The sequence below is a fragment of the Accipiter gentilis genome, chromosome 19 (genome assembly GCF_929443795.1).
Source record: "Accipiter gentilis chromosome 19, bAccGen1.1, whole genome shotgun sequence".
Lineage (NCBI taxonomy): Eukaryota > Metazoa > Chordata > Aves > Accipitriformes > Accipitridae > Astur > Astur gentilis.
In genome coordinates, this window is record NC_064898.1 from 5,327,671 (window position 1) to 5,352,889 (window position 25,219).

The following is a 25,219-nucleotide window of genomic DNA, read 5'->3' on the forward strand; positions in this document are numbered from 1 at the left end:
CAGCGCTAGTTCCCTATTCCCCCTTGAATAAACACAGCCCCGTGCTGCAGACCCACTCCCCGACTGGGTGGCAGCCCCCTCTGCTCTCGGAGGTGACCGCAGCAGCTCCTCTGTCACCAGCAAACCAAGCCCAACTCCGGAAACCTCCCTCGGCTCGCCACGACAGATGAGGCAGGGTATTCCCATGGCGCCGCGCAAACTTCATCTGGATTTTTTTTTTGAGCTCTTCAGCTTGGCAGCGCCGCTCGCTCTTCCCCTCGTCGATACTCGGAGAAAATCGTGCGGGCGGCCAGTGTGTGAAAGCAGAAACTGCGACTGCTTCGAAAATAAGAATTGAGGTGAGACAGCAAAAAAGTCAGCTGCGCCGAATTTACCCGAGAAAACATGTTTTTGTAGAAGCGTGAGCGGAGGGCTAAAGAGGCGAGGACCGAGCAGCTGGAGCGGAGGCAGCTGCTGGGCTTGATGGAGGCATCCTCCGACAGAAGGAAGACGCTCCTCGACCCCCAGAGAGGCCCTCTTCTCCCCATCCCGCAGCCGTTTCCTTCAGGCTCAGGTCTCGGGCCCTCGGTTTTGAAGAAGTGGTTGCACTGCGGGCAGTGACGTGCGCCCTTAAGGCAACCACCTGCACGGCTGGGTTTCACTCGCCGGGGCCGGGGGACTGCAGGGCATCACCAGCCATGGCAGCGGGCTGGCTCCTGGTTCGGCTGGCAGGTACGGTCTCCTCACGCCGCCCTCGGACCCTGTCCTCTCCCTTTCCCAGTCTCACTGCATCCCTTCGCATCTTCCCTTCCTTTCTCCTTTGTCTTCTTAACCGTTCGTTTTCTCCCCCACCTTTTATTTTCTGTCCAATCTTTCTTCTCTCTTCTGGGGATGCTCCTCTCCCCCCCCCGTCACCCTCGTCGTTCCCAGCCCAGCCTGGGTCTTGCTCTCGCTGCACCTGATACGTTTCATGCTCAAGGCAAAAAGTATTTAAATATACTGATTTTTTGTTTGTTTTCTTTTTCCTGATGTAAATGTGTTTCCTGGTGTTAATGCTAGCTTGACCTGATCACTTTAAACAATCTATCTGCAATTTCCCAGCTAAATAATCTGTGAATCAGATATCTTGGTAGAGTGAAATATAATGACACATCTGTATCTTACGAGGTTTTGTTGTTGTCGTTCAATGATCTAAATAGAAGAAGGCACGATACTAATATCTAGAAAGTGCCTTTGTTTTGTTAGAGAGAAGAGTTTTGGATTTTAAAGCTTGGTTTCCTCTATTGAAAATCATCCCAACATTTAATCTTAAGAGAAAAGGAAACAACATTTGCTTCCATCTCAAATGCCTGAAACTATTTTTCTCTAGCTCTAAAATAAATGGCTTGCTCCTATCAAACATGATCTTGCTGATTCAAAATCCAGGACCGAAACAAAAAGAGAGTGTGGTTTTTTCTGATTGACGCAGTTCTGATGCATGCCTGGGAAAGTTATTTAACAATATGCAGTCCATTTTCAGCTCTGTATACAGGGATAATAATATTTACTTCAAAGAGCAATTGTTAGACATTATTCATTCATGGTTGAAAGTCTACGCGAACTATTTGAAGAGAAGGTGGAGTGAAAATGAAAATGAGTATTTTATGATCTCCTGCTTTGCATGACTGCTGATACTACTACTAAGCAAACCCTGTCAAAGAGGGATTTCTGTGTTTAACTGAGCTTCGCTAGTCTTGCAGGCTGCATTACAAAGTAAATAATAATGATTAGCATCTGGGACGTGATGGTGCCCAAAGGCCGCTGCAAGGGATAGACTTCAGTGCAGCTAAGAGAGTTCTGCAGAGAGAGAGCAAAAGGTATGAGAGCCCGAAGGTGTGATTATCTTCCAGGAGGACTGGTGTTCTTTCTGTTGAGATACGATTTAGTCAAGGCAAGGTATATAGGGAGGCAGTGTTCCTTCTTGTAAGGCTACCTGTTATAGGGAAAAAAAGCAAATGCTTTTGGACATACAAACCAGCTAGGATTTGAAGGATCAGAGGCAGAGCTGACAGCAGAAATCCTGAGAACTGCTAGCTCCATAAATCTCTCTCTAGCAGATCATGCTTTAAGAGCAATTTTGATGTAAAAAATATTAAGCATTTAATGAATTGTATATAATTTCTTAAAAATGCATGTGTTCACTTTAAGAATCTAGCTGTTGTCTAGAGATAAGACGTAGTAATAAACTGTGCAGACGACAGACGGTATCCATGTGATGAACCAGAATCATCAGGAACTGCAACACTTAACCAGCAAGGAAAAGCTTAACTGTAACAACACCTAGAGGAGAATCTCCACAATATCTGTAGACTGAAGGCACCGGGTCTGTCTTTAAACTATAGGCTTAGAACTGCAAAAGTTGCAGGAAAGAAAAAGCATCTTGCCCCTGTTATTTGCTGGAAATAAATGTTCCCCAGCAGCAAGGAATGTAATCCCAAGAGCTTTAGAAAACAATACATAAAATACAATACAATATATATGTAAATACAGCTCTCTATATATTAAAAGCACTATTCCAGTTCCTCATCTTCTTAACTTTTTCTGGTCATCCCAAGCAAGATCTTGTGGTTAAAGAGAATATTATCTAGCGTACAATTAGCCTTGCATTAGTGGATGAGGTGGGAGGATGGATGGGGCCTGGGAACTTTGGTGCTATCATAGAATCATAGAATCAGAATGGTTTGGGTTGGAGGGGACCTTAAAGACCATCTAGTTCCACCCCCCCTGCCGTGGGCAGGGACACCTTCCACTAGACCAGGTTGCTCCAAGCCCCATGCAGCCTGGCCTTGAATGTTTTCAGTGATGGAGCAGCCACAACTTCTCTGGGCAACCAGTTCCAGTGCCTCACCACCCTCGCAGTGAAGAATCGCTTCCCAATATCTAATCTAAATCTACCCTCTTTCAGTTTCAAGCCATTACCCCTTGTCCTATCACTACATGCCCTTGTATGTAGTGGTTTGGGGTTTTACAAATTGGAGAATTTTGTGATGGAGAGAGACTTTCAGTGATCTTTCTCATCAGGGGAAGTTTTCCATTAACAATTGCTCCTGCTCCCTTTGTTTATGTTGTTTATGTAAGAGCTGTTCATGGCATTACCCACAGGTTCATGGCACCCGAGAGAAATGAAACTGTGAGATGCTGACTGAGATCTCTCTGTGGCTGGCAAATGAGAGGAAATTTTATATGAGCAAGGACTGCAAACTCAGGCCCTAATGAGCTCTGGATTAGATTATGGTGTGTCCGGTTGCACAAAAACTGTAGGACAATACAGTTGAAAAACCCCTCACAGAATACACAGGTGTCCATTACATTCCTGTGTCAGAGACCCAGGAAAACAGGAGATGGGCCAGCACATTTCTGCTTTTTAAGGAGAAGCCCAGAAATGCTTGGGACCCAGCTGCCTGCAGGATCTGTCCATCTCCCAGCAATACACCAATTCCTCTCTGACACACATTCCTCTCTGACAAACAAAGAGCAAGTTCAGGCACTGAGCCCTGCTAGTGGAAGGAAAGTGAAATGGATGAGCACCCCAAGGGGAATCAAGTTTGATCCTGACTACTGTCTCTTTCCCAAAACATGCAAAAGCCTGGGTGCAAGCTGGCTGTGAATGCTAGATAAGGCCAGTACATGGTCTGCTTACTCAGGGAAACAGTCATGCCCAGCAGAACATATTTTCCTGGTCATCCATCACCATGTATTTCATGGATCAGAAGATAAGGTATCGCTTCTGAAGTGAAGATTCCTGAAGGTGGAAGGATTGTGCAGGAAAAGGGTTATTTTCCAATGGAAGCAAATGCAACTTAAAACTATGGGTGTTTTATTTCTTTTGAGGTTTGGCCCCATTTGCTCCCCCCCCCTGCTTTTCTCTAGAAGATTCCTCAGGTTACCCGTATTTCAAGCTACCGAGAAGCTGGAAGATGCCCCGAGCGCAACCTGACTGCCAGGGCCACCCCAAATCTCTGCCCGGCAGTGCGTGGGTGCGCGCTACAGTGGTGCTCAGCGGCAGAAGGTTTGTTCCGCTGCACTGCGGGCATCCTGTCTTTCTGCAGCATCCCCTTTGAGAGCCCTTCCTATAATGACCCCAAAATAATATAGCGTAGAGCGCCTCTTGTTCACGGGTTTCAGAAAATGTGTCTTTCAAAAGATCTGAAACTTCATGGCATAAACTCACCCAGGTTTATGATTCTGCACTGTTAGCTGAGAAGCTGGTTTGGGTCATTGGGTTGAATTAGGTTTTCTGGAAATCTTCATGGGAATGTTCGCTGCGAAAGGCAGGGATGAAAAAGTCCAGCAAACAGCAGTGGGAATAAAATTGGAGAGTAAAACATTTACGAACTAAAAATGTGGAAGAGCAGGAGTGGATGACCGATGAAGGCAGAAAGCAATTTCAGTTTTTTACAGTAACACTAGAAAAGGACCAGGACTGTTTAATCCTGGTGATCACACACTTTTAAAAGGAAAATACAGACCAAAAAAATCAGTCCAGAGCCCACAAACAGCGGCGTTTCTCAAATGGGCAGGAAGACCTTATTTCCCATATGGCTTAACCCTATTGATATTAATGGAAATATGTTTAAGAAGATGCTACAGGACTCTAAACTGAAATACGATGCAAAATGCTTCCTTAAGGAATCCATAAGCCTTCAAACACAGATAATACCCTGAAAATTCCTGGTGTGTTTGAAGGATAGACTCTTCTTCTCTATATTTAATGAGAAATAAGATGATGAGAAAGCTAGACAGATAGCTGGATAAATGTTGTGTGCCTGTTTCCCATCCAAGGGAAGGAATGGCTCCCTAATTTTTCCAAGATGTTTCCTTAAAAACTGCTGGAAATACTGAACAGGGTAAACAGAAAAACTAGCTTATCACCTGGATATTTAGCTCTGTTACTGTTGTAAAAGTAGACATTATTTACTCCTTTCTTTGTAGTCTAGGCTTAATTGCGTAGATAAGATTTCTAATGGGTGAGATACAAGGGCTGGTTTGAAAAGTGTTTTATTGTTACAACATGCTCTTTGAGGAGTACGTTGGATTTTACATTTTTACAACTGCTTGGGAATTGCAATTGTTTTTTAGCCCTAAACTCATAGTGATACAAGTGAGAACAACTAGTATTTCTTTTTTATTCATTTTTATGAAATATGGTGCCAAATACCAACCACCATTTTTATCAGAGACCTTGGATTCCTTTTTGTCTTTTCATATTTTGTAGCAAACCCACTCTCTCCCACTCTCCCTCTTTCTATCCATCCTTCCCCCAAACACAATTCAGGCCTTCTGTGTTCTCTCCCCTCTCCCAGCAAAGGAAGGACAATATACTATAGTTAGTTGTGGAAACTGTTGTTTTCGTTTAAAAGGGAAGTTTTACAATACTAGGATGACAAGTAGTATCATTTCATTATCTCCCATCTTCTGTTTTCATTTCTCTTTCGGGCAAATCCTTTTCTCCTTGTTGATGAGGTGCCAGGAATCTCACACCTTTACCTTTAGGTACTTAAACAAAGCAGCCCTCGCTTGCAAGAAGTTAGTAATTCCACTAATGTCAGTAGAAGTGCTGGAGTGTGTCAGGAAATGAGACTGGACTACTTAAACACAAAGCAGTTTAAAAAAAAAAAGGAGTTAAAGCAAACTTACTTAAGTCATTAGATGAGATGTATCTGTTTGCTCTGCTTCAGGGTTGTCTATCCAACCTTTTAATGGTGCACACGTGCAATTCCCATGAGCAAACATCCTCTAGAGAAAAGTCAAGAACAAGGACAGCCCAATGCCACTTTCTGATTCGTGGGGGACCTCTGTGGTGGCATCGCACCAGCGCTTCTTTGCTCACAGGACTGTCCCTTTGTTCACGGAATCACAGAAAGCTTGAGGTGGGAAGGGACCTCTGGAGGTCAACTGGTCCAACCTCCCTGCCCAAGCGGGGCCACCTAGAGCCAGCTGCTCAGGACCCTGGCCAAGTAGCTTTTGAATATCTCTGAGGGTAGAGACCACCACCTCTCTGGGCAACCTGTGCCACTGCTCGGTCACCCATATGGTGAAAAAAGTTTGCGCCCGTTGCCTCTGGTGCTGTCATTGGGCACCATTGAAAAGAGCCTGGCTCTGTCCTCTCTGCACCGTCCCTCCAGGTTTTCGTACGCATTGATGAGATCTCCCTGAGCCTTCTCTTCTCCAGGCTGAACAGGCCCAGCTCTCTCAGCCTTTCCTCATAGGAGAGATGCTCCGGTCCCTTCATCATCCTTATGGCCCTTTGCTGGACTTTTCTCCAGTACGTCCACGTCTCTCTTACAGTGAGGAGCCCACAACTGGACCCGGGACTCCAGACATGTCCTCGCCAGTGCGGAGTGGAGGGGAAGGACCTCTACCTGCTGGCAAAACACATCCTAACGTGGTCCAGGACAGCATCGTTCACCATAGTTAGTGGGGTGGCAAGGTTTGGGTGATGTGGGAGCCAAGAAGAAGCTCCCTTGAGAGGACAGAAGATGTGGGCAAAAAGCAGAAGAAGAACCAGCCACAATGTAGGCTCTTCCTCACAAAGGGAGGTTGCCATGGTAGCTGAGGTTCGCTGCCTTTTCAGCCACTTTTCAGCCACTTCCCAAAAAGGGGTGTCCTCAGCAGTCCCAGTTATTCTTTGTAAACTGGATCACAAGTGGCTGGAATGGCCCAAACTGTGGGTAGGGCAGCAGGGATTTGGGTGAGCTCCCTGTGAGCACCAGCCCGAGCAGAGATCACACCATGGGATCACAGTCCAGGGGACCTGTGGAAGGGCTGTCATTCATTCAGCTAGCCCCATGCAAAGCAGGCAAAATGAATAATAACAAGCAAAATAACAGTTCAGCTGCTTGAGCAATGCCTTTATCTCAGACTCACAGGGAAGGTAGATGGAGTTATCTTAGTGAAATGAAAGGCAAATAAGGGCTTGAATACAAAATGCAGTCCTTCCTCACCCAAGCCCAGGAAAACAAAAACCAGAAGAGGCAGGACAGAGAGATAAAACGGACTTAAATGCCTTGCTCGATTAAGCCTTCAGCATTTGTTTCGTGCTAAGGAGATAATTATTTTTTTTTTTTCAGATTAAACCCATGAGTTACTGGCACAGACTGAGAACTCAAAAAGGTGATTTCAAAGTAAATCTATAAATTAAGGAGCAATGCGGTACTAGGGCCAGATCATATTTAGCAAAGAAGCCTGCAGCAGCTACAGGGGTTGGGCTGCTCGTAAACACGATCCCTCACCAACAGCAACTCGTAGCTGGAGGAGCTGCAAGTCTCATGTACTCAGGTATATGATTAGGAAGTCTGAAAAAATGATAGAAATCTATAAATAAATCGAACTGGATTGTTATTCATCCTGGCTTAAATGAATGCTGAAATCACAATATGAATCATAGAGCACGATTTGGCTATCAGTCTGCAATAAAGTCGATGCAAAAGTAGTCAATAAGATGGATATTGTAATAGTATCGTGAAGAATGTGCCTGCAGGCTGTGTCATCATTAGCTTATTTTTACTACATGAGGCACTGAAGCAAACATATCTGTAAGTGATCAGTAAAAAAGCAGGAGTAGCTCTGCTGGCCCCCAGCTACCTGTTCTGTTGGAGAAGGTTTTGTTTAGGTCTCTGACAGAGGAGTGTAAAATACATGCCCAGTGTGATTCCCGATTTGAAAGATTCAGCCATCTCATTTATTCTGTCTTAAAATCTCTATGTAATTTATAAGCTGACTGCAACGAGACATAGGCAGAGCTGCTGACTGTCCTCCTCTAAGAAGAAAGGTACTGGCGTTGAAAGGCATCATTTTATCGAAAAGATGAAGTTTGCTAAAATCTGTACCAAAAATGTGTTAGGACATAACCAGACAGAGAACAATTTCTTGGAAATTATGGCCAAGTCATTAGATATACAAAAAAATGTGGAAGAGTAAATTCCTTGCAGCTGTTTTCATCTGGGACCCGAAAATGGAGGTTGAGGAAAAGATGAGGACAATGAAAAATACAGAAAATTAGTTTGCGGACAGTCTTCCCTGCTGCACGTGGCAGACTATGTTGGAGTAGGCAGGTCTTGGCAGTGATGTTCCTGAGGCAGATTGAGCAAACTTCTTCGTTCTTTCTCAGACGTTGAAAGGAGACCTTTTAGATTCGGGCATAGATTAAATTGGGAAGGACTAGGGAAGCGAACACCCGAGGCAGAGGCCGTGTAGTTTTACTACAGAACCCGACATAAAGTGAATAAGTTATCAACCAGCAGAACCCTTTGCTGGCACTTGCAGTGGATGAATTAGAAATGGTTATTCGCTGTGACACCAAGTTCTGGATGAATAGCTCTTCAGAAGAAACACTTTTGAGACCACTATAATAAATAGGGACACAACCCGTTTGAAGATGTTCTACTGAGTAGGAAGTTTTTCCTGTATATGCATGAGCTGTTCTTGTGAAAAAAAAATGCCTTTTTTGAATTTATTTATTTTTTTTCAAAATGACAGAATTTAATTAGAATCCTGTCTGAGCCATGCAAGGATGGCCATGGGATCTTCCTAGAAAGGGTCAGTATTTTTTAAGCTTTCTGTCTTTTTTAATAGAAAATCAGAAAAAAAGTTTGCTGGAGACCCTGCAGAAGAAAAGAAGGAAAAAAATCAGTTATCCATCATCAATGATTTAATTAATGTATGAAAGAATTTACAAGGAATCTTTCTTTCACGTTTCCTTTCCCAAGAAGAAACAAATGCCGGGGCAGCTCCTTCGCAAGCAAACAGGAGACAAACTGGTCGAGTTAGTTCCTGGTGGGGGAACTACCCCTGCACTTCAAAGGGCTGAGTGTGTGTGTGCGCCTGTGTCTGTGTCCGCGCACGTGTGTGCACGTGCACACGTGTCTGCGTGTGTGTCTGTGTCAGTGCATGTCTGTGTGTGCACACACGTCTGCGTGTGTCTGTGTCAGTGTGTCTGTGTGCGTGTGCACACACGTCTGTGTGTGTGTCTGTGTCAGTGTGTCTGTGTGTGTGCACACACGTCTGTGTGTGTGTCTGTGTCAGTGTGTCTGTGTGTGTGTCTCTGTGTGTGTGCACGTGTGTGTATGTCTGTGTCAGTGTGTGTCTGTGTGTGTGTCTGTGTGTCCGTGCGTGCATGTGTGTCTGTCAGTGTGTCAGTGTGTGTGTTTGTGTATGTCAGTGTATGTGTCAGTGTGTACCTGTGTGTCAGTCTGTGTGTGTGTGTGTCTCTATGTGTGTCTGTGTGTGCGTCTGTGTGTGTCTGTGTGTCTGTGTGTGTCTGTGTGTCTGTGTGTGTCAGTGTGTGTCAGTGTGTGTGTCAGTGTGTGTCAGTGTGTGTGTCTGTCAGCGTGTGTGTGTGTGTCTGTGTGTCAGCGTGTCTGTGTGTGTCTGTGTCTGTGTGTCTGTGTGTGCATGTCTGTGTGTGTCTGTGTGTCAGTGTGTCAGCATGTGTGTGTTTCAGCGTGTGTGCGTGTCTCTGTGTGTCTGTGTGTGTGTCTGTGTCAGTGTGTGTGTGTCTGTGTGTCTCTGTGTGTCAGCATGTGTGTCTCTGTGTGTGTCTCTGTGTGCCAGTGTGCGTGTGTCTGTGTCAGTGTGTGTCTCTGTGTGTGTGTCTGTCTCTGTGTGTGTCTGTGTCAGCGTGTGCCAGTGTGTGTGTGTCTGTGTCAGTGTCTCTGTGTGTGTCTGTGTCAGTGTGTGTGTGTCTGTGTGTCTCTGTGTGTCAGCATGTGTGTCTCTGTGTGTGTCTCTGTGTGCCAGTGTGCATGTGCCTGTGTGTCAGCGTGTGTGTCAGTGTGTGTGTGTGTCAGTGTCTGTATGTGTCTGTGTCAGTGTGTGTGTGGGGTGTCAGTGTGTGCACACACGCATGTGTCTGTGTGTGTCTGTGTCTCTCTGTGTGTCAGTGTGTGTGTCAGTGTCCGTGCCTCTGTGTCAGTGTGTGTGTGCACGCACACATGTGTCTGTGTGTGTGTGTCCGTGTCTGTGTGTCTGTCTGTGTCTCTGTGTCTGTATGTCTGTGTCTGTATGTCCGTCTGTGTGTCTGTGTGTCTGTGTGTCTGTGTCTGTCTGTCCGTGCCTGTGTGTCTGTCTGTCTGTGTCTGTGTCTGTGTGTCTGTCTGTGTGTCTGTGTCTGTGTGTCTGTGTCTGTGTCTGTCTGTCCATGCCTGTGTGTCTATCTGTGTGTCTGTGTCTGTGTCTGTCTGTCCGTGCCTGTGTGTCCGTGCCTGTGTGTCTGTGTCTGTCTGTGCCTGTGTGTCTGTCTGTGTGTCTGTGTCTGTGTCTGTCCGTGTCTGTGTGTCTGTGTCTGTCTGTCCGTGCCTGTGTGTCTGTCTGTGTGTCCGTGTCTGTGTGTCCGTGTCTGTGTGTCTGTGTCTGTGTGTCTGTGTCTGTCTGTCCGTGCCTGTGTCTGTCTGTCTGTCCGTGCCTGTCTGTCCGTGTCTGTCTGTCCGTGCCTGTCTGTCCGTGTCTGTGTGTCTGTGTGTGTCAGCGTGTGTGCGCGCGTGTCCGTATGCGCGTGTCTCTGTGTGCGCGCGCGCGCGCGCGCGGGCGGCGCGGGGCGGCAGCGCCCCCTGGCGGCCGCCCGCCCTCCTTCCCTCCCGCCCTCCCGCCGTGCCGGTGCCGGTGCCGGTGCCGGTGCCGGTGCCGGCCGCCGCGGTTCCCCGCCGCCGGGAGGCCGCTCTCTCGGGCAGAAGAGCCCGGGAAGAAACACCGTGTGGTGTCGCAGCCCGAGCGTCTCTCGGGGCGGGGGGGGGGGGAGCCGATCCTGGCGGAAAAATAACTCCCAGCGAGCGCCGAGGAGGGTCGGTGCGACGGCGAACGGGACGGCGGCGTTCCGGCACGCCGCCTTAATGCCACCGGGGTTCCTCGCTATTAGCGTTTGACTCGGCACACAGAGCCTCATGAAGCAGTTTCCGAAAGCGCACGGCCTGCCCTGCTCCCCTCTTCGCACCGCTTTCCTCCTCGGAAGCCCAAATCCGGAGATTCGTGGTTCCCTTCCACTAAACCCTCCTCAAGTGCCGCCGCGCTCTATAGGCTTCTTCTTCCACCCCAAATCTCAATCATGCCTGAACACCACTGGGAACAATTAAACCAGGCCACGTGATGTTTCTTGTAATTAACAGGTAAGACCAGATAAATGGCTGGTCCTGACCGAGACGTACCCCATCCAGCGTTAGAACAACTCCTCACGATTAGCGTGAGCTGCGACAGAGGCAGCTCGTCACCCACCTCGCTCGTGAAACCTTGTTCTAACACGGTTTTTATCCCGCGACACAGAGCAACGCCTCTGGCCCCGTCATCATGTGGGAATGAACTCACAGGTTGCATTTTTTTGGAAGCTGGGAGGTATTTAAGCTGAGAGAGTGAAGACACCGAGGAAGGACAGTGTGCTAAAAGATGGGGAAGGAGAAAAGTTAAGCCTGACGGGAGAGAAATGAGATATGGGTAAAGGGTAGGAATTCATTTAAGATCGGTTCTTTCTACCTATCCTGCCTCCCTCTGATTTTTGTCATATTTATATTGAGTAAAATTCTCACTTCAGAATCTATCGCTTTGGGGGTGATTTGAGAAAAAGGCGGCCACATGCAAAGGCGTGGGGGGTTTTTTAAGAGTTAATGCATGCTTATTAGGCTCATCCATGTCACCTCTTTCAGAGGTTTGTTTCTGGCAGCACATGACTGTGGGAGAACTATAGCTTTCCTGGAAAAAAGGGCCCTTCCCTGATCAGGAAGAAAATTTCAGAAAGTTGATCCAGACAGTCTCACCTAGAGAAACCAGTCAGAAGCCAAATAGGAAGCAAAACATCGTTTGCTTTATGTGAGTCTCCTGAGCTGTAAAGCGGAGTGGAAGATTGTTCTACGTCTAGGAAAGGCCTGACTGCTATGTAAATAAAATACTAAGCACCCTGAGCTGAACACAAACACAAGATGCATCCCTTGGTCCAAAGAGAAAGGTTTTCTCTTCATCCTTCACAGTGCTCTAGTTCCTCGGCTATTCTCTTGCTGATAAACTCAGACTTTCAGCATATTTTGGAGTGGCCTTCCCAGTTTCCCAAAGGCTACTTTAGTCATCCCCATTTGAAAATTACATTTTGTAAGCAGTTCCATTAGGTCAACCATCTGATAGGTGAATTAGCTTAAACATAGCTTCTTGGTTTGATAACTCTTCAGTAGATTCAGGCCTTTCTTCTCAGCGCTGTAACATGGAGCAGGTCCAGAGGAGGGCCATGAAGATGATCAGGGGGCTGGAGTACCTCCTTTATGAGGACAGGCTGAGAGAGTTGGGGTTGTTCAGCCTGGAGAAGAGAAGGCTCCAGGGAGACCTTAGAGCAGCCTTCCAGTACCTAATGGGGGCCTACAGGAAAGATGGGGAGGGACTTTTTACAAGGGCATGTAGTGATGGGACAAGGGGTAATGGGTTGAAACTGAAAGAGGGTAGATTTAGATTAGATGTAAGGAAGAAATTGTTCACTGTGAGGGTGGTGAGGCCCTGGAACTGGTTGCCCAGAGAGGCTGTGGCTGCCCCATCCCTGGCAGTGTTCAAGGCCAGGTTGGATGGGGCTTGGAGCAACCTGGTCTGGTGGAAGGTGTCCCTGCCCATGGCAGGGGGGGTGGAACTAGATGGTCTTTAAGGTCCCTTCCAACCCAAACCATTCTATGATTCTATGTAAGTCCATTTTTTGACTTTTACAGGCATTTCACCATGTATGTGCCTACACATCTTGATGGAATTCTGACTCGGTTTATGGCAACTAGAGGTTTGTCTGACTTCAGTGAGAACAAGTTTTCTCCTACTGCATTTATTTTTGTATAACCTATAAAAAGATAATGAAGATGGAAAGCAGGCATAAACAAAGATTGTTCAGAGGCAGCAATTTATTTCCATTCCAGCTTTGCTACATTTCAGCAATACACAATAAGATTATGCACACTACATATTTGATATTCGTTACCCAGTGCTTTCGGTCTCTGCAGTTCTTACTTTGGGCTTTCAGTAGGATGACTGACATGCACACCATAACAGCAGTCCCTGAACGGGCCAGCTAGAAGCTGAAAGATCAAGGTGGTGAATCAGAGCGTTACCGTTTTCCCAATATTTCTTTTCTTGATTCTGCTTCTTCTGAAAGGCTCATTCATGCTCTCACTTTCTATTTTGTCAATGTAATGTATTTCTCGAAGACCTATGCAAGTTTAGGCCACTCCGTGTCACGTAAATGCTTCTGACTATCACATTACTAATTTTTTCTCACTGTAAGGTGACTGGAATCATCTCAGGTTCAAAATATCCTTCCTTACCCTAAAAACCTTCCTGAGTTCACAGGAATAAAGGCAGAGGACAGCAGTGACAAGCTCTAGAAGTTAACAGGGCAGGGAGTCCCATTTTCTCTTATACCTCAGGGTGTCAGGATGCTCACTACTCCCTCTTCCAGCATATACTCCCATATACCGTCCTTTACAGATGCAGTTCCAGTTCATCAGACAGCTTGTTTGCATGTCTCGCTCACAGTCTGGTTACTAGCTCTGTCTGCTTCTGCCTAACTCAGAGCTGTAAATCTTTTCCCTGTTGGTGTACAAATACATCTTTCCCTTTCCTACTGCGGCATTAGACATCCTGCTAACAAGGCGATGCGACTGAAGTGGAGTAATGCCGGGGATAAATTGGTTCAGCTTGTACAATCAGAAGGTAAAACTATTTGCCGATTGAAAAGCAGAAGCAAGGGAATGCTCAACAGGCCAAACAAGTTGAACTTTTGAGGTTGTATTTTCAGGTGGTTTCAGCTGGAGTGTCTTGGAAATCAGTGGACATAGGTGGGTTTCCATCAGCTAAACCCCTGGCTGTGTGCCTGTCAGATGGCCTCTGGTTTGAAAAGGGTGGAAGATAAAGTGGCCAACAAACCAACAGAAGTGGAGAAAGCTGAGAAGAGAAGGACTTGGCGAAAGTCCTTTCCTGGTCTGGAAACCTGGGTTGCATCGATGGGGAGGAATTCAGCATGCATGGTGTAGATACCTAATGCATACCTGCCTTTCAGCCACGCTCTGGCACTCGCTGTCTGAAGAATTGCCAACATTATCTTTCTAGCAATGGAGGGAGATACACATCTCCACAAAGAAGTCCTATTCACCTTTCTTAGGGACGACAGACAGATGGACGGGATCTTCCTCAGGAGTCTGCAAAGGCAGACCATTTTCTGTGTATACTGTGAAAAGGTGGCACCCAAAATGAAGTGTGTGTTAGGTACCTGAATGAGAAGGACACAGTCTTAATCCAGATTTGCCAAGAGGACTGAGAAGAGGTTGTCAAAGTGTTGCCATCTTAGAGCTTGGGCAGCTCCAGAAGGCACAAACATCAAAGAGGAGATGGCAGCAACTCTTACTCATTTCTTCCTTCTTCCAGTTTTGCTCTTTCCATCACCTGCAGAAACAGTCTCATTATTTTCGCCCTTCAAGCGCTCCTTGATATATTTACCTTTTTTTCTCCTTTCAACTCTGCACCTTGCTTTGTGTCCAACCCTCTCAGCAGGTAAGGGCGGGCGGGGGGGGCAAAAAACCAAGACCCGAGGGCAGAAATATTCCAGGTCACCAGGAGATAAATGTTATTTTATGATTCATTGCTTATTTGTACTGTTGAAGGTTGGCTTTAGGAACTTAATGGAAATCAGACACATTTCACCCCGCCAGTTGTGCAGTCTTACTTCTGTTTTTCTTGTTTATGTGCAATGGTGGGGCTGTGGTTACTATATAGCTCCTTTAAGGCTAAAAGGTGACTTTTCAAGCTGCAGTCCCTGCAGAAGAGCTCATATGAAGCATTCCGGAAAGATGATGCCTTTGAGGCACCAGAAGCTTTCCCACACTGCTCCTTATGCATAAGGAGAAATGACATTTGCTACTCCTGCCAAGGCTGGGAGCTGGCAAGTGAGCTGCCCGGGCTCTATAGGCTATAGAGGGAGGTATGGAGAAAGGAGAAGGCAACAGAAAGCCATGGGCTTACTCTTCCCTGCTCTCTGCTTTCTGCTTTCCTCAAAATAGTGGGAATTGCTGCCTTGTTTGCTTCCCGAAGGGGAAAAACCACAAGGCAGCTCCAGGGAAGAAGCATCTAACCTGGACCTCACTTGCGAGCTGCTGGGGTGCACAAATCCACGCCAGGAAAGCTCAGGAGAGTGTTCGGTCTGTCAGATCACATATAGCCTGTCCTGGAGAGAAGGGAAAGGGACAACTAGATCTTGAGTCCTTGAGTGAGCTGAGCATGGGCTCTTGGAGGCAAGTTGGAGGACTATATTTTTCCATTGCAAGTTGGAGGACTGTATTTTGCCATTGCAAGTTGGAGGACTTTATTTTGCCATTGCAAGTTGGAGGACTTTATTTTGCCATTGCTCTCAGTAGGAGTGAGGCATGCTCAAGGACTTGGACACCTCCGTAGTGCCGATGGGAGGGACGGTGTATGATCATCCTCTGGCTCACAACGGGCAAACGCTGACCTGCAGCTGCAGGGTTTGATCCTGCAGAGCCCCTTCAGACACACTGATGCAGAAGCGATCTGCAAGAGGGACCCTGTGTCTTATAATGTAGTTTCTAAAGGAACCTCCATAACACATAGAGGCTTTTGTCTTTAGGCTTTTTATGCAATATTATGAGACATACTTCTAAAGTGTGATGCATCTGTCCTTTTGAAAGGTTCTCCAAATAGTGCTTCCACTCAGCTTCAGCACACAAATGCACAGTTTGCAAATGCACACGAGATATCTGCATATTCCTTTTGCCTTTTGCTTTTAAAAAGATGTAATCTTTCTACAGGTTTGTTGTATTTTAATTTTACTAAAATTATTATCCCTGAGCAGAGATCTAGACACGATTACATTTGTTTTCTATTTCTGTTTTACAGTTCTTGTTGTGACAGCAGTTACTTTCACTTCTGCAATGATTCAAAACACATCTGAGATTACATGTGTGTTTATCAGCCAGAAGGATGAAGGTTCAGGAACACCAGAGACATTGGTATCTCCTAAGGTAATCTAACAGAGAATGAGCTGCCTATAAAATATTCCTGTCCATTCCAGAAATACCTTCCCAGAAGCTTACAACACCCTAAACCTTTAGGCTGTGAGGATGTCATAGTCAAAATAATCAGGGTTAGGCCAAATATGACTACAAAAGTTAGAGGGAAATACGTACCACAATTCATACTTTGAAACTGTAAATAAATAAGTACCAGTTTTCTCTAAAACCGAATTTTTAATTGTTGCCTTGATGCTGTCTTACATCAGCATGCCTGAATATTGCTGAATGTTGCTGGAAATGTATCAATGTAAAAAACTGTGTGCCCTTAAGAGGGGATTGCCAAGGCCACAGTGTGAACCAGTGGCCTGCCGCGGTGTGTGTTTGCCACAGCTGCTGGGACTGATGAGGAAGCTGTACCGCCTTCTATTCCCACCACCAAAGCCCATAAATCCCTGCCTGGTCTAAACCTTGACTGAGGCACCAAAGCTGGATAGTGAATCAAATATCTTTTTTTTTTTAATTCTCTTCTGACTCAAAATGGCAGAAGGCCAAGAAGAGGTGGTGTGCAAGTAAATCATAAAGCAGCTGAGACCTGCGATTAAAATATTTCCTGAGGATTCTTGTTTCAAATTAGTCTTATGAAATCTTTTTCATTCCTGGACAAATAAATCAATAATTGAGATAACAAATGAAGGTATACCAGTCAAAGCTGTGCTGTCTTTGTGTCAGACAAAGCAGCAGAATATGGCTGTTATCTCTAGACACTTCTCAGATCAAGGGAAGGGACAAAGAAGGAGCAAAGAAGAAGAACCAACTGGCACAGCACAGTGCAGAGCGGAGGTTGCAAGGAGCTCTGTCCTTTCATAAAGTTATACTGGATAAATTTCACCCACCTAAGTAAGGGAGACATTTAGAGCTACTCTTCACATGGACCTATTTACTTGCCACCTCTTGCTGCAGCTAAGCTTAGAGACTCATTAATTCATCGGTGGTTTTCAGAATGACTGTGGAATATTCTCTTTCTGTTTGCGATTCTCCTTTAACCGTATGCAATGTTGAGGAAATGAAAGATGTGAAGGCGCCCAGCCCCAATGTTCCTTGCCTAGTAAAGCCCCCAAGGAATTGAGGACCAGTCTAGCCAGATGATGCAGTGACAAGCAGTGGGATGCTAAAAAAAAATAATATTCTGGCCCTGCCTTTGCATTGAGGTCGCAAACAGAAAGGTTGTATTATAGTTCTATGTCTTCTTGTGGTTCTACACAAAAGGAAACAAAAATGAGAGTAAAGAATAGCCCACATCACTAAGGGAAATTATCAAGTTTCTGGCTAAAATTGTTCTGTGATGTCTGTCTAGAGAACAGAATTAACTAATTCAACAGGAATCCTGTAGTGTTTCCTCCTGCATTAGAATTTGACATATTTATGAATAAATTGGACAGTAGAAATTAAAAAAAAAACAAAAGTAAACAAAATGAAGGTATGATGAAAGTGTTATTTCAGTATAATCTGTGGTCATATTTGGGCATTATGAGGCATTATTAACTTATGAAAACTTTTCCAGAAGAGCATCCTTTAAAAATATTTGAATGCAAAAAAGCAAATAGAGCTAATTGCTAATAAATAAATAACAATCTGTCCTCTTGCATTGCAGATTTCTACCATTTCGGAAGATCTTGGGTGTTACTTGAATTCTCAAGGAGCAGAGAACATCTATGAACCCACTAAAAATGTGGAAGTCAATATGTTTGAAGATATTGAATTAAGAGTGATAATGAATATTTCAGAGATCATTTCATGCTTTTGGTTCTTTAAAGAGAGCAAAGTTTGTAAACCTTCATTGGACCCGGAGAATCGGTAAGTCAGGGGATGTACTGGATCAAAGATCCTTTAAGAGATCATTTGGGTTTGGATGCAAATGGAATATTTTCTGTGACTCTGCTTGTGTTTGATTTCATGTAGTACATTATATTTTTAAAACTTCTAGTCTTCTTTCTTAATTGTTGTCACCTGGCAGCACATTGCTGATTGTCATTTAGACACATAGACACATAAGAATCCTAAAGCCAAAAATAGTTTGAAATAGGCTTGTTCCTTTAAATTGTATAGCATCATGCATGGGGGTCTCCATGGACACTCTGATATTGATCAGTTTGAGCTTTGCAGCGCTCATGTGAGGCAAAATTATGATTTTATAATCAAAAAAACAGAGGCATGAAGAATTATGTGACTTGTTAGGGTCACACTGCAGATCAGAAACAACAGCAGCCACAGCATCCTAATTCTCACAGCCAAACCTGGGCTGGAACCTGAGGCTGGATTATTGCCTCCCCCTGCAAAACATGCAGGATGGCACTATAGGTAAAGCATTTCCCTGTGGACCTCCCCAGCTGTCCTAACGTCAGGAAGACCATCCTTCCCCATGCTCAGCATTGAGCGTGTGGTACCTGTGGCTGCAAGTTCCTGTGTGCTGCTTGTGTAGGATCATACGTGATGAAAACACTTCGGGTTGAAGGGTGCTACGTACATAATGAATACTCTGAAGGGATTTTGCAAGAGCTAAAGAGCTAACGTTTTATTGTCTGTGCTGCGTATTACCTTCTAGATAACAAATACAGCTTTACTTTCTGTTTTATAGATATGTTACGTCTTTGGCTTTCTCCCAAATAAAAGAAGCACAAGCTGGAAAATACACCCTCTCGGTCACAAGTAAAACCAGCAATTACACAATAGTTGTGCCTGTTCTCATCCGAAGTAAGTATATCTATCTCAGATGAAAGGGGTCACTCCGTCAATAGGTTCAAGAGGAGAGGTTCAAGTTCACTCAAAGCAACGAAGCTCCCGCGTGCTGCATTTCAAGCATCTTCCTAGATTTGCATAGGACTTGGAGCTGTCTTCAGAGGCTGAAGTCAAAACCACAGACTGCTTGAGAGTCAGCTTTCACTAGTCAATAAACCATGCAAATGAGCAAATGAAGATGTAAATGCGTGGCAGCTCTCTTCTCCCCTATGAGAGATTTCCCTCTATACCAAAAGGGACAAATTGAGGGCGGCTTTTGTGTGGTCTCAAAGCTCGCAGGAGAGATTTGTTTGTTTGCATCTTAACCTGTTTATCCTCAGTGTTGCCGGCTGGGCTGTTATCTGGACCAGATCAGGACATCCCTTTTATTTTCTGGTCTCTGGCGCTCCGAAGTGATGCTTTGTCCCACTCTGCCTGCCTCCGCCTGTGCCTGCCGCTGGGTCTCTGCTCTTCTCTCATAGCTTTTCCTTTTGCTGTTCTTTGGGCAGCAAGAGGCACCACTGAGGGAGGGGGAAAGGCAAGGTCCCTTTTCCCAGTGCCAGCCTGTACTTGTTTATTGGGTTTTAGGGTAAAATGCATCGGTACTGCAGCTGCTCAGCACAAGGGTGCCGGAGAAGCTGAGATTTTAACTGCTGTTAAATGCTCATGAAAGAGCATGTGGGAGGTGCGACTTTTTGAAAGGCTTGCAGTGGGAGAAGATTTGATTGAATTTTCTCAAGGATCACACAAGAGACATCTCTGATGCAAAGGCAACTGCTGCAACAAAGTTCAAGCTTCTGTTTCTAAGTAGGGGTGTCCAAGAACAGCTTAAAAAAAAAAGATCCACGTTGACATTTTTTTTTAACAAAAGACAAACACTATAGTATTTTGTCTGGAAAGCACCAAATTCAAAGATAAAATTAAAAATTTCAAAAGAAATTTCAAAGAAAAGAAGGGAAAACATCAATCCGAACAGCTAAAAGACTGGCAGACCCTTCTAGAGACAGGTTTAACAGCAAGCATCATTACTTGCCTTGTTTTTAATAAACTGTGACTAATGAACATTTTTTTATTCCCTCTTCATTTGCTTTTAAAGTACTTCTTCTGTTTGACTTTTTTTCTCTCTCAGGTGTCAGAAGTGTCACCTCCAGTCACTCTGTGCTTTATATGAAGGCCTGTTGCATGTCCCAATTATAATTTTAACAGCTTCATCGAGGGGACAGAGTATTAAATCTTTAAAATTACCTTCTCTACTATATCAATTAGGCTTTAGAGGTAAAAAATGTTAGTATATGTGCAAGCAAGAGTAGTTTGAAACAGCCTCGATAAAGTTCTTTACTGTATCGATTGCTTGGATTGCATTCTCTTTGCTCCTGTGAATGTAATATGATAATTACATCTCTCATAAAATCCTCCAGGCTAGATGTGAATCCTTCAACTGAGATGTGACTCTCTATAGGTGAAAAAAAACCTTTTAGGCCCAGCTTACAAAAGATAAATGAAGAAAGAAATTAAAAAGCCAAAAGCATTGGATTCACCTTAGCATGTCACCTTGCAGGCAATGGAAATATGACTCTAAAGAAAAGGTCGCTCTTCTGTGTGGAAGCCGTGATTTCATTGCAAGATGACCTAAAACCAGACTCAATGCTTTTCATTTTGAGTCAAATCTTTCGCAATTTTAATACATTAAATTTTTGTGCTTAGTCCAAGCCTGTGCCTGACAGGTTCAGGGGACTGGGAGTTGTCTAGGAACCTTTTCCCCCTGGGTTACAGATATAGGATAGAGAAGTCTGCTGGTTATCAGAAGTCATTATCACCTGTTGGTTTTCCATCGTGTATCTGATCTGACTGAGTAGTATGCAAGATCCCATTTTGTGTAGGGACTTTGTAATCTCAGCAGATACTCCACCAAAGGCCAGGGGCTTGGGATGTGATTTCGAAAGGTATCTGTGCTCCTGCCCAGTGAAAAGAATAGCAACCACAGCAAATTAACACCTTTCAGTATCAGTCTCAGGATTATCCTCTGGTGTATAGAGGCGGGCCTTTGATATGGGGGAAACTGTGCATTTAGCAATCAAGGCTGAAAAGCTCATGAGGCCAACCCACAATATCCCCAGGGCAGAATCATTTTCTATTCCCTCAGTGGTGAAACCTCCTGAAACAAATCACAGCTCTGTAACTTCATGTACTGCCAAATGAGCAAAATGCTGTTTCAAAATGATTTCAGCATTCTTAAACATTTGCATGATTTTTTAACAGAGAAACCAGGCAAACCCTATTTCAGGAAAAGGGAAAAATCGGATGCTATCGAGTGCATATCTGAGAGCTACCCCCAGCCCTCTGTGGAGTGGATATTTTGCAAAACACCTGAAAAGAGGTACAGTCTATGTTTATATGCATGTTGAATCTCTAGACTGAAAGTTTACCATCTTCTGAAGAAGAAGGGGGAGGCTTTGTACTGCTTAGTGTGCCTAGTGAGCTGTGAGATAACTGAATAAGAGATTTTGGGTCAGAATTTTTTGGAGACAGGCTCTGCTGGATTGCACACCTGCGTGCTAGTTGAAGACCTGTGTCTGCACGATCCACTTCTGGAGTGCTGCAACATATTTTTCTTAGAAATTTTGGCTGTTGTGCTCTTTTGGAAACTTTCAGCTCCTGGATTGAAAAAAGTTATTCCACATTCTAGTATTTTGATGTCACAAGTGCAAATCAAAGATACCTTGTTTCCCCTCCAGTTTTTCATATTTTTTGGAAATGTGAATCATAGAATGGTTTGAGTTGGAAGGGGCCCTTAAAAGTCATCTAGTCCAACCCCCCTGCAATAAGCAGGGACATCTTCAGCTAGATCAGGTTGCTCAGAGCCCCATCCAACCTGATCTTGAACGTTTCCAGGGATGGGGCATCGACCAACTCTCTGGGCAACCTGTTCCGGTGTTTCACCACCCTCATCGAAAAAAATTTCTTCCTTATATCTAGTTTCAATCTACCCTCTTTTAGTTTAAAACCATTACCCCTTGTCTACCGCAACAGGCCTTACTAAAACGTTTGTCCCCATCTTTCTTATAGGCCCCCTTTGAGAACAGAAAGGCTGCAATAAGGTCTCCCTGGAGCCTTCTCTTCTCCAGGCTGAACAACCCCAAGTCTCTCAGCCTTTCTCCATCCCTCTGATCATTCTTGTGGCCCTCCTCTGGATCCACTCCAACAGGTCCATGTCTTTGCTGTGCTGGGGACCCCAGAGCTGAACACAGTACTGCAGGTGGGGTCTCACCAGGGCAGAGCAGAGGAGCAGAATCCCCTCCCTCAACCTGCCAGCACTTCTCTGGATGCAGCCCAGGATACGGGTGGCTTTCTGGGCTGCAAGCGCACATTGCCAGCTCATGTCCAGCTTTTCATCCACCAGTACCCCCAAGTCCTTCTCACAGGGCTGCTCTCAACCTCTTCATCCCCCAGCCTGTATCGATACCAGGGCTTGCTCCAACCCAGGTGCAGGACCCTGCACTTGGCCTTGTTGAACCTCATGAGGTTCACACGGACCCACTTCTTGACCTTGTCCAGGTCCCTCTGGATGGCATCCCTTCCCTCAGGCACGTCAACCGCACCACACAGCGTGGTGTCACCTGCAAACTTGCTGAGGGTGCGCTCAATCCCACTGTCTATGTCATTGATGAAGATAGTAAACAGCACTGGTCCCAGTATGGACCCCTGAGGGACACCACTTGTCACTGATCTCCATTTGGACATCGAGCCGTTGACCACTACCCTCTGGATGTGACCATCCAACCAATTTCTCATCCACCAAACAGTCCACCCATCAAATCCATATCTCTCCAATTTAGAGAGAAGGATGTTGTGGGGGACTGTGTCAAAGGCCTTACAGAAGTCCAGATAGATGACATCCATAGCTCTTCCCTTGTCCACTGATGTAGTCCCTCCATAGAAGATGACTAGGTTGGTCAGGCAGGACTTGCCCTTGGTGAGGCCGTGCTGGCTGTCTCAAATCACCTCCCTGTCCTCCATGTGCCTTAGCACAGCTTCTAGGAGGATCTCTTCCATGATCTTCCCAGGCACAAAGGTGAGGCTAAAATGTCAGTAGTTCCCAGGGTCCTCCTTTCTACCTTTTTTTTTAAAAGGGGTGCAATGTTTCCCTTTTTCCAGTCACCGGAGACTTCACCTGAAGCATTAGAGCTGGGAAGATGTTACAAAGGGTCATCATTTTCTGAGCTAAATGATTTTTTTTCCCATTCTATTAATATATAAAGTTGATTCTATTAACAGTGGGAATAATGCCTTTCTCTGCAGCGCGGCAGTTTAGGATCTGGGTCTTACAACAGCTGCTGGATTTGCACCAAGTCCCACCACTAGCAGTTCAGAGATGTGGTGTGAAAGCTCGGCCTCTAGGATTTCACTCTTGTCCAGACTGTAGTCACAGCATTACCTGCCTATGAGCCAGTTTGAGCATTCAGGTCATTTCAGCTTATACTCCTGCCTAGGCTGTGACATTTTTATTTTCTTATCTTCACCTTTCCTAGTTCCTTTTTATTCAGCTATGTAAGATCCAGTTTTCCCACTATTGTTTGCATATTCTCATGGCTTGGAGATTTATCAGATTTATTTGCTTGAGGTTAAAACCAAATGAGTCAATGAGTAATTGTGCTTGTAATTGCAGTTGCCCTGATAAAATGCATGAAGAAACTGGGGAAATAGATGGCATACAGAAGGTACAACATGAATTATTTCAAACTTATATATGGTGCTGTGCAGTTAATGACCTGGGCAGAGAATGCGCCAGCCTCTTTACAATAGGTAACTTCCCTCTAAGGTTTACTTCCATGTGAGCTGGACCCTGCTGCTGTAGTTGCACTACTCATCTGAGTACTCTTTCTGGGCTAAGCTACTTGTTTGTAATCAGTGGAACAAATCTAGCAGTGACTATGATTGCTTTGTCGGGTGTTTAAAACCTAATTCTAATAGCTATTTGTGGTGTCTGTAAAAAATGCCCTGCCCTTCTACATTTGCTAAACACCTTTTAACTTTTTCTTCATGCTTTTAGGACTGTGTTGCATGGAAATGCTCTTCAAAGTGTTCTCAAATATATACATTTATAAATAATTATAAATTAATAGATAATTTCAAGTTTGTCTGTTTTTTTAAATAAACCTGACCTGAGCTAAGCTCTGTGCTGAGCTGTGCCCTATAGATATCTTGTAAATTATGACAAAATTTGGTCTGAGACATCTAAATCCATCAAATTTACTAATTTCATGATTAATAAGTAATTTTCCCAAATTCTAATTATCATTACAGTGTAATAACGGATGTCTATACAGCATTAACAGAAAAAAATGTTCATCTAACTGAGCATTTTTCCAGGCAATGTGACAGTTGTTTCAGTGACTATGTTTTGATTTTGTAGATTTAAATGAAAGACAAGCAGCACCTTTACCTGAATTACTTCTTAAAGTCGGGGAACCACTGCTGATCAGATGCAGAGCTGTTCACCATAATTATAAATTTGGAATAAAATTAACTTTTGAAAACAAAGAAGTTGAGCAGGTAAGAAGACAGGGCCTGTTTTAAAATGGGTAATATTGGGCACTGTCAACTGATTAAATGGGAATCTCTGTTGAAAACTAGGATCGCCAGTTTGAAGGATTAGAATATCAAACAGATCACTCAGCAGTTCGGATCCAGTATGCCTTTGCTTCAGCGGCAGGAAGAAGTGATAGTGGACATTATACCTGTTCTTCTACCGTTCATCTGAATCAAACTGCTTTGGTTACAGTTTTAGGTAATTCCAACCCCTGCTGTTAATTTTGTCCCTCGGTTGGTTTTTTTCCTTTGTTTTCCATGTGGCAGTTCTTTGTTTGCAGGTATGCAGCCAATGTTTACAGTTCCTTTTCTAAGGAGAAAGTCTATTTGCACTTACTGGCAGTCCAGGAGAGCCAAGAGATTAATCTGAATCAAGTCATTCTGGACCTGAAGATAATCAACCTTTTCTTTATATCGCTTTTCAAATAATTCCCAAAAAAAAGACAGCACTTTTAGAAGTGAAATGAAATGGAGCTGTTTAGAGATCTAGTCTACATGATTGTTTCAATGGTACATCTAGAAACACAGGCTGGGATTCATCTCACGTTATTGTAGGTGACTCAGCCGGCGTGACACAAGGCCATGGTGGCTTTTCGTGGGGACACGAAGCTATAGGGTCCCCAGGGACTATGCCTTGGGCTTTCTGGGCAGTTTAGTTGTTTAGCCCTTCTCTGCGCCACCAACTCAGATGTTGGCAGCTGCAAAGCACTTACAAACAGCTAGAGGTAAAGCACTGCAAAATGTTTCTGGAGCTGGCCAAGAATATGAAATGCATGACCTGCCCTGCATGTTCAGCTGTTAACGCTCCATGTCTTAGTTTGGCCAGAGTCTGGAAGGACCAGTGACTGGTTTCAACTAATGTGAGA

At 44.7% G+C, this 25,219-nt stretch overlaps 1 protein-coding gene across 1 annotated transcript in view; it reads left to right on the plus strand.

Annotated features, from left to right (window-relative positions):
- Positions 1-659: 659 nt before the first annotated feature.
- The window catches only part of FLT3 (fms related receptor tyrosine kinase 3), a 48,053-nt gene continuing 23,493 nt past the window's right edge, over positions 660-25,219 (plus strand). Inside the window, exons 1-8 of the mRNA XM_049822884.1 lie at positions 660-711; positions 15,874-15,998; positions 17,641-17,843; positions 18,625-18,740; positions 21,024-21,141; positions 23,431-23,567; positions 24,178-24,317; positions 24,399-24,552. Coding sequence (XP_049678841.1) covers positions 678-711; positions 15,874-15,998; positions 17,641-17,843; positions 18,625-18,740; positions 21,024-21,141; positions 23,431-23,567; positions 24,178-24,317; positions 24,399-24,552 — 1,027 coding nt within the window. The 5' untranslated portion in view covers positions 660-677. The remainder of the gene's footprint in view (positions 712-15,873; positions 15,999-17,640; positions 17,844-18,624; positions 18,741-21,023; positions 21,142-23,430; positions 23,568-24,177; positions 24,318-24,398; positions 24,553-25,219) is intronic.